This window comes from Parasteatoda tepidariorum, chromosome 6 (assembly GCF_982258835.1).
Source record: "Parasteatoda tepidariorum strain Cologne lab strain chromosome 6, Ptep-v5.0, whole genome shotgun sequence".
Lineage (NCBI taxonomy): Eukaryota > Metazoa > Arthropoda > Arachnida > Araneae > Theridiidae > Parasteatoda > Parasteatoda tepidariorum.
The window spans coordinates 103,805,052-103,819,018 of NC_141760.1; the positions used below are offsets into that span (position 1 = coordinate 103,805,052).

The 13,967-nt window shown below is 29.5% G+C and overlaps 1 protein-coding gene across 6 annotated transcripts in view; it reads right to left on the reverse strand.

The window, feature by feature from the left end:
* Window positions 1-13,967, reverse strand: part of Khc-73 (Kinesin heavy chain 73) — a 126,740-nt gene that overhangs the window by 60,638 nt on the left and 52,135 nt on the right. For 5 of the 6 annotated variants that reach the window (XM_087166319.1, XM_087166320.1, XM_087166317.1 and 2 more), the window contains exons 3-7: window positions 10,331-10,343; window positions 5,536-5,686; window positions 3,328-3,505; window positions 1,839-1,926; window positions 317-451 (exon numbers count right to left, since the gene is read on the reverse strand). In XM_087166319.1, the coding sequence (XP_087022445.1) occupies window positions 317-451; window positions 1,839-1,926; window positions 3,328-3,505; window positions 5,536-5,686; window positions 10,331-10,343 (565 nt within the window). The remainder of the gene's footprint in view (window positions 1-316; window positions 452-1,838; window positions 1,927-3,327; window positions 3,506-5,535; window positions 5,687-10,330; window positions 10,344-13,967) is intronic. The other variant, XM_087166321.1, reaches the window with a different exon arrangement.

A 13,967-nucleotide genomic window follows, 5' to 3' on the forward strand; every position in this document is an offset into this window, starting at 1 on the left:
ATGTAGGTTCTATATTGGCCAATGTAGGCCCTATAAAGGCCATTAAAAAATCTAGACATACCAATATTGGTTCCTCGGTGCATGTTCGTATAAGGCCCATATCGAGCCAATTTAGAACCCAACTGGGGTTAAGGTAAAATTGTGGCTTGCTTTTCTTTAAAATACATTTTTAGATGTTTCTATTTTAAGGAACTGCATGCGAATAAAATTTCTATCAAAAACTCATCATTGCATAAAATGTATTAAGGTACAAAATAAATATACTTTATTGAATAAATATGTCATCATTTTAAAAATAATTAGAAACAAAACTTACTCCTGAATACTCATCGGATACTGTACACGTGAGTGTAATTGTAAAAACAGCATGCGACCTACTGGATTCACTGTTCATATTTGTAGCTGCAACGGTTCTAGATTTGTTACCTTCTGCCATTAAATTATTTATTTCCTAGAAAATATTTTGATCAATGCTTTAAAATTTATCATAAAAGTAAAATATTAAACTATAATTATATAAAAAATTGTTAAATAAACAGGTGAATGCATTTCAGTAACAGAAAAAAGCCTTCTTTAAACAAACGCTTATGATAACAGGAGAAAGAATATATACACGAAAAATGAAAACAAAATGAAAGAAAATGAAGTAAAATGCTAAAATAAAGTAAGAAAACACACAAGGTAATAGATTTATTGGTGATCTGTAAAGCTTTGATAAATATAATAATGTTTTCGGAAATCAGATAAAACTGCTACTAGTCTACATAATTGTAAAAAATATCATAACTGGTACCTTTTATGGAAAATAATTTTCACATTTATTAATCAATTAAATTTATTTCTTTATGAACCATGTGATAAATAAATCAAAGTATTATTTGGTTAGGAATAGGAACCACATTTGGTGCATTCCTACTTTTAAAAAATAATTTAAATAAGTATATTCTTGCAATGCAAGTTGGAAAAAAAAAGGAGTAATCACAGAAGGAAAAAAACAAATATTATAAATAGAAATTTAACTGTAAGATATTGTTAAGTTTTGGTCATTAAGATATTCTGCATTTATCTTAGAAAAAATTCATTAAATATTTTAATGCATTTAAAAATTTAATTTTCCTTCAGAGAAATTTTATGATATTCTGTTATTTTAAATATTTCTACTTCATCGTAACTACTGATTCAGCTACTAAAAAATTTGGCAAATAAAAAATCCCTAATTTCAAAACTACTTTAAAGTATGTTGATAAGTAACATTACCTGTAAACTGTATATGTGCACAGTTATGCAATAGGCTTAAAAGAGTTACACACAAAACTTTTGAAATTTTTTATAAAAATAACATCAAAAGTGTGATATTTAATAATTTTAAAACAAATTCAAAAAATAAGGAAAGACAATTTATTTTGCTAATCAAAATTATTTGCATATTTAAAGATGTATACAGTCCAATCTTCGTTAAAAGTATTGCTAACTGACAAAAATGTATTAGTTGAATTTTTAAATATTAAATTTTAAAATAAACCAAACATAAATTTTCTAATTAGTATATGATAAACACTCCCCACATAAAAGTAAGCAGATTTCAATAGTTTCAAACATTGAAAGTAAATATAAGGTATAAGAGTTTTTTATTTTTTTATTTCCAAGTAACTTCTTTAGAAAAATATAATTTTGATTCTAAAACATTACATTCATTATTGATATCTGAGTTTTACTTACTATTTGAAAGAGAAAAAATAAAAATGATAAAATAAGAATCCTCAAAGTAGTCTATGGCCTATAACTTTTCTCTAATAATACTCTACAATATTATGTAGGGTTAAGTGTTAAACAAATACCTCATAAGAAGAAACAGCTAATGTCGATAATCCATCCACGTATGGGCCTAAAATATTGTGTTCTCTAACTTTCAGGGTCTGTTTACAACTAGAAGAGTAACGAAAAGGTGTCAAAATATAAAAATAATATAACGAATAGTAAACATTATATTCATAAAGTACAAAATATGCTAACAAAAAATATTACTAGTATTTAAAATAAACAAGCAGTTTTATATTTCGTAGAGTCAAAAAATACCTATTAAGTGCTGTGATTAAGTATGATTAGTCCGAAATTCCATTAAAAACCTCTGAAAATTACAAAAAGTAAAATCTTTTATTGAAACCTAGATGTTTTACCGCGTCACAGTGGTATACTTCCATCAATAGGAAAAATGGTAAGAATGTTAAAACAGAGATGATGTAATTCAGACGTTACATCATATTAAAGAAATAAATATGCAGTTAAATTAAATTGATAGTAAGTGTTAAAAAAAAAATTACTGATTTCTAAATATGTGAAAAACATGGTATAACAGTAAAATCATAAACAGTAGAGTGAACAATATCACCAATATTGAATCTGAGGATGATCAAGATAAAATTATCTTTCTGAGCAGCAAAATGAATTGGGCCAAAATTCACGAATCTTGGCTCAGTAAGGGTTCAGAGGGCCTTTATTCTTCCGATATTGGCCCTATATAGAATTTTCCACCCAACCAGATATTTTACAACCACTTTACAACCAATATCGGTCCTGTATAGAATTGTCAGATTCACCCTATATTTTGTATCCATTATTTAGCCAATGTAGGTACTATATTGGCTAATGTAGGCCCCATATAAGCCATTCTAGGACCAATATTGAAAAATTTAGACATCACAATATTGGTCCCTCGGTGCATGTTCTTATAGAACTCGTATCGAGCCAATTTTGAACCTAACTGGAGCCAACGTAAAATTGTTGCTAGGTTTGAGTTGACCAATTTATGGATATCTGTATTTTATATTATAGAAAATAAAATAAAAGAAATGAAATACAAACCTTTGTATTTCTCTTTCACAAAGAAACTCCATTTGCTTTCAAACAACAATTTGTAAAACATAAAAAAATTTCTTATAACAACGTTTTTCAAAGCTGCCAACTACTATGCTGTTTGCAAAATATTTTACAGGATGGTAGACAATCAAAAAGCTTTCAGAATTTTCTGTTATTCTGCGAACATTTTAAGAGCATCAATTCGAAAATAAAACAGGAACAAGGTGCCTTTTATCTGAACTTTTGAATCATTCACGTATAACATTGTGGTAAATAACTTTAAAAATCAAGTTTACAAAGCAAATAATCATACATTAAAACATAAACTTCGAAAAAGTTTACCCCAAAAGAGTAGAAAGTTGCCCCCCCTCATTGTTTTATGAATCTAAAATTCATGTGCATTATTAGATAATTGTACATCCAAAATAAACAGCTATTAAGCAACACTTGGAGAATAATGAAAATACTCACCCTTTGGGATCAAGCAAATCGTGAACTTTTTCATTATAAATTTCCATGTAAGACACCTCTACTTTGTAATCAGATTGCCTGCCAGTAGCAGTGATCCTTTCAAAAAGAGCATCACACAGCCTTGGAATTAATCCCTTGTTGTCCTCTGAGCCCATCATGGTGAAAGACTTTCCCGACCCTGTAACATCATTATCTTTATTAACCCAAAGAAGCAGACACATCACAAAGAGAAAAAACTCCTCTTAATTTTTGAGAGCAAAATTTAAAATGTAAAAGTGAATTTGAAATTTGCATATTACTACCATTTTATACAACAGATCATGTTGTTGTTGTTACTCACCCCCCTGGTGTAGGAAAGCCTACACCAGGTCCAAAAGACCCGGTCGCCGAAAAACATTGAAAACCCTCTACTGCTCAACCAAGCTTCTGTTTTATTATTTGCACAATATGTGTCTTTTACATCATAATCAGGGGTCTGTTTAGGTTTGTCTGAGAGGCACCTATTTTGTGAAAATTTAGACATAATTTGTGAAAATAATAAAAATTATATTAAAAAATCAACACAAAAATATTGTAAAAATATGGATTTATCGTTTCTTACGAGACACAAAAATAAAATTTTAAGAAAAAGTATTTTGTGAAATTATTCTTCAGTTTTTCCTAAAGTTATATTTGTGAAGGTACCGCTACACGGTAGTAAATTTGGCTTGGACAGACCCCTGATAATTAAAGTAAATTTTCTGTATTTATAATCTACATAGTTTTAAAAATATCCAGCGAATTTGTCTTTTTTCCCATGATAGCTTGCAGCCCTAACAATGATTTTACATTGCGATTTTTTTTCAAAAAAATTAAATTTCTATTTCAAAAAAAATTTTGACATAACAAGGTTTTGAGAAGAAACCCTTTGACATAGGAATTCAAATTAACATTAGGTGGAGATGTTATAACAAGGGAGATAAAATTTTTTTTTTTTTTTGAAATTAGAAGGTTTTTCTGATATTGAAATTCGAGATATCCAGAGTATACTGTATCTGATATCAGAGAAAAATTTATCACAAGGTAAATTTTTTCTCTTTAAAAAATTCAAATCATGATTCATTAAATGTTAAGCTCCTTTTTATGGAGATTTAACTTCTTTATTTAAATGTATGTAATTGAAGCCATAATGATCATTGTCAACAGGTAAAAAAGTTAGGAAATCAAAAAATTTTGAGATATGATCTAAATTCTAAATTATCTCTAACAAAAATTATTAAATTTTTTAAAAAGAAAACAATTTGTTCCTTCTATATAAACACTTGTTCAAATCAATGACACAACGAGAAAAATTTACTGGACAAGGTTTTAGAATTAATAATTTTAATATTCATAAATTTTCAAAAATAAAGCAATTTAAATAAGTAAAATTTAAAATGATAATTGAATCGATTCAATAAGTTAACTAATTGATAAGAGGAGGTTAGTGTGCATAATATTTGCAAAAAAAATTCACTTAACATTATTCTACATATCATATGCATAGTTTGTATTTTCTTCCCATAGACTTAGAGCTTTATTTCTGAAGTATGTCTAATCCACTTGACGCCCGGTGGCTGAGTGGTAGCGCTTCGCGCTGCCGTGCCACAGGTCCTTGGTTCGATCCTTGGGCCGGGCAAGGCCGACTCAGCCTTTCATCCCTTCAGTGGGTCGATAAAATGAGTACCAAGCATGCTTGGGAACTAACACTGGGGGTTCCGCGTCCGGCTGACCACCTGACCGGAACATATGCTCTTGCACCCCAGAGCCCAAGGTCAAGAAAACTGAGATGGGCACAGTCGGCCTTGGCCCTCTTAATGGGCTGTCGCGCCACTGAGTTAGTTTTTAGTTTTTTAGTCTAATCCACTTAATTTCTGGAATCAGCTTTACTATATTTTGGGATAATCGTCGTGTAGTTGATGAAATATGCAGTCAGCAAGATAGATGAAATAAGTGTGCAGACTTTTTAATACTACAAAGATAGACGTTTACTCATATTGTGTTTATTTTTACATCACTAGATTATTTAAATTTTTGTACCATGCAAATCTTTTATGATCGACTGCTTTAATGCTTGAAAATGATTTCTGTGAAGGGTTTTAACCCCCTCTTGCCTCTGGCTCAAAAAATAGAAACATACTTGTAATTAATGGGAAGAAAACAAAATAATAAATCAAATGTGTGTTTTACCCGTTTGCCCATATGCGAATATGCACGCATTGTAGCCTTGAAAAGCATTGTCCAAAATATCAGCTCCAAGGCTATTGAACACAACTTCTTGGCCAGCATAATTGGAATTACTCTCGCAGAAGGACCAAAAACAATGATCGAATGTGAAACTCTGAAAAATAAAATGCAATCATTACATTTTACAGGCTTCATATAGCGATTCAAATTGAAAATCAGGACAACATATTACACAAAATCAGTAAAATTTTTCAGCTCATTAAACAGATACTAAATTATTTTTTAAAAAAAGATGATTTATGAAAGAAAAAAAAGAGATTTTCCTGCAACAATAAATTACTTAAAAACTAACTCATATATGATCTACATACTAAAATAAACAAATGATAAGAAAGAGTAATATCTCATAATCTGGAAACCGAGGATCAAGAAAATAATAAGATACTAAATCATTACATGATGTAATTCGACACATAAAAGTATTTTCGAGTTTGTAATAAATTAAATGAAAATTGTCAGAAATGAAAAATAATGCTTTCACTCGACGGAATTCAGCTAAAAAAAATTTATAACTCAATCTCTTAGCAATTAGCAATTGGACATAAGAAAAAAATTTAGATAGCAAAAATACTGAGTTTCTTTACCATAAGATGATGATTGAAACAAGATTATCAAATTGGACAATCGGATTTTTGCTATCATTATAAAATAATTTTTAAAAAAATGCATTGTAAATCCAAATTTTTCGATTTTTAATACATATTATTCTAAAATCCTCACTTTTATTTGTAGAAATTGAAATGTTCTTAACACACACAAATAAAGTCAAAATATTTTGCATCAGAAATATCAGGAAATCTATGAACCTGCATTTTATTAATTACGGTTTACATTATTATTATTACTGGCAAAGTATAAAAGAAAAGAAAAACTTCTTATTATGTACTTTTTTGAGATTCCTAAAGAAAACTGTACATATAATTATCAGACAAATATTACTTAAAATCAATAATTAATTGAAATTTTTAATCAAGTACTAGTCTTCCTTATTCAGATAATTTTTAAGATCTCCACTTTCAATTCTAGAAACAAACGTAATTAGAGAGAGTCATTCAGAAGACGATTTCTCAATTAACCGTTCAAAAATTTACGTCGTACTAGAGTTGCACAATAGGCTATAGGAGACGGTCTGGGAAACATCCCTGAAGATCAGAAGGCATGCCATCACAATTTTGATCCTCTGCAGAGGGGGTGGCACCCCGCTTCGGTAGCCCGACGACCTACACGCGAAATCGAGCACTTTAAGGTAGAACACTTTGATGAGGACCAATACCGCACACCTTCGGTCCCTACGCAGACTGATCCAAGTGGTCACCCACCCGTACACTGACCGCAGCCAGTGATGCTTGATCTGCTGGGAACCGCGTCTTAACGATCAGTCCACTGCGGGACAGAGTTTAAAGAATTCCATTCTTAAACTTTAAATTCCGTTACAGTTACAACAGTATTCTGTTACAGTATACAAATTCTGTATAAATTCTAGTTATAATATTTTTAAATAAAATATACAAGAATTTTTATACATAATATTTTAAAAGAATTTATATTTAATGATGGATGATTTCTTGAAACTTCTGAACCTTGGATTTCCGGGAACTTCCGAATCGTGGCTAGCGATAAATTCGGAATTTTTCCGGAGCACAATTATCTTTGCATATTACATCAACAAATAATAAAAGAGTCCACTAGAAATATATAGTTTCAGTCTGAAACTTCAGCTTCAAAAATAAATAAATAAATATAAAATAAATACAGCAGTGTGACAGAGATTATTAATTAACAGTTAATTATTTGAATTGATTCATCTTTAATGTGATCCCATTTTCCTGAAACTGATATCCTCAACGAATATTATTAAATACGGATGCTTTCTAAGAAAGAAATATGAAATAAAAATCGCCTAACTATATCGCCAAAATAAGCAACTAAAGGCCAAATATGGCATAGAAGTGAGTTAATACATCGAGAAATCGAATGATTGTAAGGAAATAATGAGTCGCTCAGTAGCACTTCCTTTTAACGAAATTAGTAAAAGGTGATTTATAATGAAGTATTTAATAAAAGTTGTTGAAAAGAATAATTAAAAAAGCAAAGGGGAAACGAGGTAATTGCGAAGTTTAATCGCAATTCTTAAATGGAGGGGGAGGGGAGTAAAAAACAATAAAAATTATAGCAAAGAAAGAAGAATGACTCATGTTTAGTTTAAGAAATTTTTTTAACAATATTATACTTTTTACAAATTCTTCATAATATAATTATTAGAAAAAGCGGTTAATGAATATTTTCTTGAATATTTGAGTAAAATGCTGAAATGACACAAAATTTTTTATGTAATATTATAAGGATCTGAAAAAGAAAAGCGACCAAGTAAGAGGTAAAGCAAGAAAAAAAAAAAAAAAAAAAAAAAAAAACTGGTCAGGCCGCACCAGACGGGTAAAATTTCTATAGTATCAACATCTTCTACTTTTATTATTTATTTATTTTTTCATAATAATTTTTTATAAGTTTAAATTTGGGGACGACAAAATAATGATCCTCTTCCTCATTATTTATGTATCTTTTTATTTATGTATTTATTTATTTTAATGAAACATATTTTATTTTCATTTTTCAATTGATTTCAAAGAACGCAGTAAAGTTGGGAACTTTGGGATTTTCACGGCGACCATTTTCGTACTTAGAGAATATTCTGTCGACCATTTTCGCCAAAACAGGTATTATCGCCAAAAGGTAGCTCCTGCGCCAATAACCGAAAATTGAATCACATTTACTGAGTAATCCTTGACTACGCAAATTAGTTTTCCTTCCCGTGCTGAAATTTAATTTTTTTTTTTTTTACTCCACGCAAGGATAATGACTTGATTGTTTGCACTTTAAAAGTTATCAAGGATTTTTTGCCAACTTAATGATCTATAATATTATATATGGTCAAGATATATTCAAGAATAATTTAATCAATGAGTAAATACAAACAAAAAAAAGGTTTTTACTTCCGATTCTTTTTATTGCAATTTTTATTACGCATTTTTACACTTACACTTTTTTTGTTATTATTATTTGATAAATTTAATGTGTTTAGTACGTTTATTTGGGAAATTGCTTTTCATTATGAGGGCACAAGAGGATTTGCGCATTTTTGCGAGCGTTGACGGGATAGTACCCAAAGGTGAGTCAAGAGTTATATATATTTTTTTCCCCTTAATATATATACCTTAATCTTTTCTTTTTTTGTAAGTAAATACAAATTAAAAGGACCAAACTTAGTTATTATGATCAATCTCTTTTTCAATTTTTATGTGCTTAAATATATTTCTTCACTATTTGCAGATTCTTTAGAGAGAGCGACAATCCTGAAAAATCTTCTTCATCAAACATCATAAGCCCCCATTTATCTTTTTCCGTGTATTTTCTAAGAGAATATGCTTCTTTCTTATTTATCGATAAATTTCTAAAAGAGTCACAATTTCCAAAAAGTTTTTCTTCTTCTTTCGCAAATATTTTTTTTTTTCGAAAAAATAAACTTTTGTATATAAAATTAATATACAAAACTTTATTTTTTCGAAAAAAAAAATATTTGCTTTTTTGACGAGAAAATTACACTTTCAATATTATTTTGAAATAATTATTATTTACTAGTACTGAAAAAAAGCAAAATGCAACAAAACCTGCTTTATTGCTAGAAGAAGGAGTAAAAAGGCGATTATTAGAAACACCTTATTTCATCAGACTATCAAGCGGGTTTTGACGTTTTTTTCACCCTGCCTTCCTTTTTGGTGATTCGACAGCATTTTTATTTTTTTCTTTGCTTGAATTTTAATTTAATACGCCTACCGTGATCAGTTTTTGGATGATCACGCCTTTTATAGAGATTTGAAGAATTTTCAGGAGAAAAAAAAAATTTTTTTTTCTTCTTCTTTCTGGCATAAAATTATTCTGCAATTTGAATGTCACAATACATTTTGTTTAATATGCTTTCATTTTATTTGCACCATCATAACATCAAAAACCAAGGCTCGCATTAAAAATACAACCAAACATCTTTTTTTAAAAAAAGAGATGCTTTCACTGCTATTTATTTCATTTTCAAAACAAAACAATTTATTTTTATTCGAAGGTGCCTTCTGAAGCATATCATCCCATCAGAGTGTGGCACGCGCCATTTTAAATTGGCCTTTTTTTTTTAAAAAATACAATCAGCATTTTTTGATAAATATGTCGTAGTATTCGAGTAATTTCGTTAAGTTGATTTATGATTCTAAATTGACAGCATTAAACTACTTAAAAATCACTAACCACATTGGTTGCTTAACATTTTTCAAAAGGAAAAAAATACAAAAAAGCTCTAAAATTTATTGAGCGGGTTTTCTCCAAATCTAATTCAAGCGGCAATTTTTTTCCTTATCTTCTTTTTTAAAGGTATATGCTCTCAAATGAGACGAGACATTTTTTTTTCTTTTTTTTTTTCAAATCAACAATTTGCTAAATACAGATAAATAAAATAATAGGTAGTCAAAAATTTAACCTCAAATTTTAGACGACGAAAGCTTTTTTGGGAATTAGTTTACTGTCAAACCAATGTACAATCTAATAATTTTTTTTTTTTTTTTTTTTTTTTTTTTTGCTTTTTGCTCTTTGGCAAAAATTTGGTTTAACAGAGCGTGATGTTGTTTTAAAGTGTTCGCTACTTATTTAAAGTGCAGTTGAAATCACAATTAGAATAAATTGAAGAAAGACTTACCTTTGGTTGTTTGCTGCTTATTAAGAAGAGACCCCAAAAGAGAACATAAAAAAAAGAGAGAAGAAAAACAACATTAAAAAAAGTAGTATTTAAAATACGTCAACACAATTTATTTTTTACTAATTACTGTATTTATGCAGTATACAGACAAAGAATAGGGGAAGAAGTCTAGCTTTCATTGACATACTGGATAGTTTGTCTAAGGTAAGAACTCCCTCCGCCACAAATTCTGAAGCAATCTGCTGCTATGGAAGAATGCACAAGAATAGCGTATTTCTTCTCTTAACTCAAGGGCTAACACAATAGACAGAAGAAAAATATTCTTTTTTTCTCACCGACCCAAGCCATCGCGTCTCTTTATGAATGGGTGATGCTGGGGGTTGAAATTCGCCGTAGAATTTCCGGATTACTATTTTCGTCCAATTTTTAGGCCTAAGCTTGAAAAAACAAGCCGTCCAATATTATTATATTTGCAGTGTTTTCAATATAACGCTTTCTTTCAATTTAACTTTCAACGAAACAAACAACAAATGAATTTGGAAGACTCCGCAAGCCTGCTATGATGCTACCCAAAAAATAACAATCGGTGGCCATTTTACACGAATATACGCGACACTCAAAGCATAGCAAACCTTACACTTTGAGCCGCGATGGCTCAGAGGAACCGGGTTCGAATCCCAATCGATACGAATTCCGCATCCGACTTGCACCGACCACAGTGCTGACGTGAGATATCCTCAGTGGTAGACGGATCATGGGTTAGAGTCCTCTTGCCGTCAGGCTAACCGTGGGAGGTTCTCGTGGTCTTCCTCTCCATGAAACGCAAATGCGGGTTAGCTCCATCAAAAAGTCTTCCACGAAGAGAAATTTCTCCCAATACTCGATCCAGGAGTTCCTTTGTCTTCTGTATTGGGTTCAAAATGACAAGGCTACGGAGTTGAAAATTAGTAGTCGTAAACCCATAAAATTGGGTCGACTGTTCACCGACGGTTATTGAAAGAAAAAAAAAAGCCGAAAATTATATTTCTCATGCATAAAGCTCTCATAAGTTTTTAACTATCAGTTTTATGGAATGGGTTATATAATCCTGGGTTCCGTAAATATCCATTACGGAAGTACCCTCATAAAACTATAGCATGCTATTCTCCATAAGAAGGTGCGATTCTTGTTTTGTGCTCGATTAATCGCATTCAATTTAAGCTATTTATGGCATATTTCTATGTCCATCACAAAAGAAAAAATTGATCCTTTAATTTTGGAGGCAAAAGCGAAAGAATGTAATAGTAATAAAAAATAAAACAAACAACTTTATTTTGAATTTAAGACATTTACTTATTTCTAATAGTATGCCGTACATAGATTTTATTTATTATCTTAAAAAGAACGGAAGTTATGGAGAGTGTAGGTAATTGCTTAAAGTGCAAAATTTCAAATCGACAACATTCCTTATTTCCGCTCCATTAGTAAATCGGGTGGAAATGATGTCAACCGTTACAGCAGCAGCGAGAGAAAGTGACATTTTCCCCTCAAGGCTATCTCGATCTAGTTTCGTTTTCATTTTGACTTATGATAAACAACTCTCTCTCTCCCACAAAGATTTGACTTTTCTCAACCTCTCCCCCTCCCACACACACACACCTTTAATAAAAAGAAAACGATCTGAAAGTGGTTGAGATCTTTAAACGGGATATCAACGGTTTAAATTTTACAATTTAATCGATTAAAATAAAAATCTTTCCTCCTTTCCGCACATTTTTGATGTTCAAAGTTCATAAAAAAAAATTAAAAAAAAAAAGATTTTGATAGCTTCACACGAGGTACCAGTGATTTACATTAAATAATTAAAAACGGCGATTTAAATCACAATTTTAATACATTTTTAAATTACCGAATAAACGTTTATTTATTCATTTTACGAATTTAGATATTTGATCTTTACACATGGGCAGATAAACAAAATCTGAAAATATGGTTCATATAGTTAAGTCAAGAGAGTAATCGAGAGAGTTAAGTCAAGAGTTTAAAACCCCTCATATTATTATTTTCTTGAAATCTTTAAATGAATCAAATAAATTTCAGGGCACAATCAATCGTAAAACGGGTTTATTTTTTATAACTATTTATTATAGAATTTAATACTGAGCGAAAGCAATTGGTTAAAAGAATATATCTTGTAATAGTAGAATCTACGAAATCGGTTGAAATTATATTGTAATGTTAATATATTCTAATGTAATGTATGTAAATTTTATTTATTTGCTTGCTTGGCAAGAATTTTGTATGTAATGAAATAAAAAAATATTCTCGTATAATCATAATGCACATAGCAAAGTTTATTCCCTTTCCTTTTCATTAGTAGCTTACAAATTGCAATTTAGGAGATAGCTTACATCATATCACTTGTCCAATGGTTTGTTACTTGCTGATATACATATAGCAGGGTTGGCAAGGTTTAGGACAGAATGTATTAATCCACGGTTTAAACCCTGGTTTAAACCGTCCTGTCCAAAACCCCTTTGTCCAAAACTGTCCAAAACCCTTTTACTCAAATTATGTCACAATTTTATCTGAACAATATTTAAGAGGTAAAATAAACATAGAACTAATAACATATTGATAATTAATATACTAGAGAATATTTGTTTTTAAAAGTATAATGTTTTATTAATATTGTTTGACTCTTCAATTTAAACAAAGGAAGATTAACCAGTAATCAAGTTCAATAGGTCCTCTCATTTAATAATACATAACTGAAGTTTGGCCTTGCCATACAGGTTAAAATATTAGGGACTAAGTGCTTGGGTTCGTCATAAACAAGTTTATTTATCTATAGTACTATTCAAGAATACTTTTATTTCATTCATGTTCAATTCTCTTAGCATAGTGGTGATACATCACCAGTGTCAGTAACTGAAACTGATGTTATACCCTTCAAAACTGTTAATACATTTTTCAGTAATTTTGTATTTTCAATTTAAACTAATATATTTATATTTAAAAACAATTTTTTTTTTTTAAATAGATGCCTTTTTTATCATCCTGTGATGCAGAAATTATAACATTTTTTTAAAGAAATATTGTGAAAAATAAAAGGTTAATTTTTGAACAAATTTAGTATTTTTTTTAAGAAAAATTATTATTTTTTAATATTGCCAAATTTATCCTTATGCAAAAATATTATTTATCAGTATTAAAAGCATATTTATATTTAAAGGATTAGGTATTCACTTTTGTTCAATGAATTGTAGACCTTCAAAAATTATAAACATTTTCCTATTATATTATATTATTTTCTTTTAATAAGTTATAGTAAATTGCATAAAAAATATCAAATATTTATTGATACATGTAATTATTATGTGTACAATGGTTACACCTATAGAATTTTTACCTTTTACCAAAGTTCAAGGTTTTGGACATTTTAAGACAGTTTTACCCAGTTTAAGACAGTAAAACCCACGTGTCCTGTCCAAAACCTCAACCCTGATATATAGATAAATATATATTATCTAATAAATTAATATTAACTAATAACTTATGCTATCCATAATACGCAAATAATATATATTGCTATCAGTTATAAATAACAAACTACTATCTATATCTGTAAATAAATTTTAAAAAATTTACCTCTAAA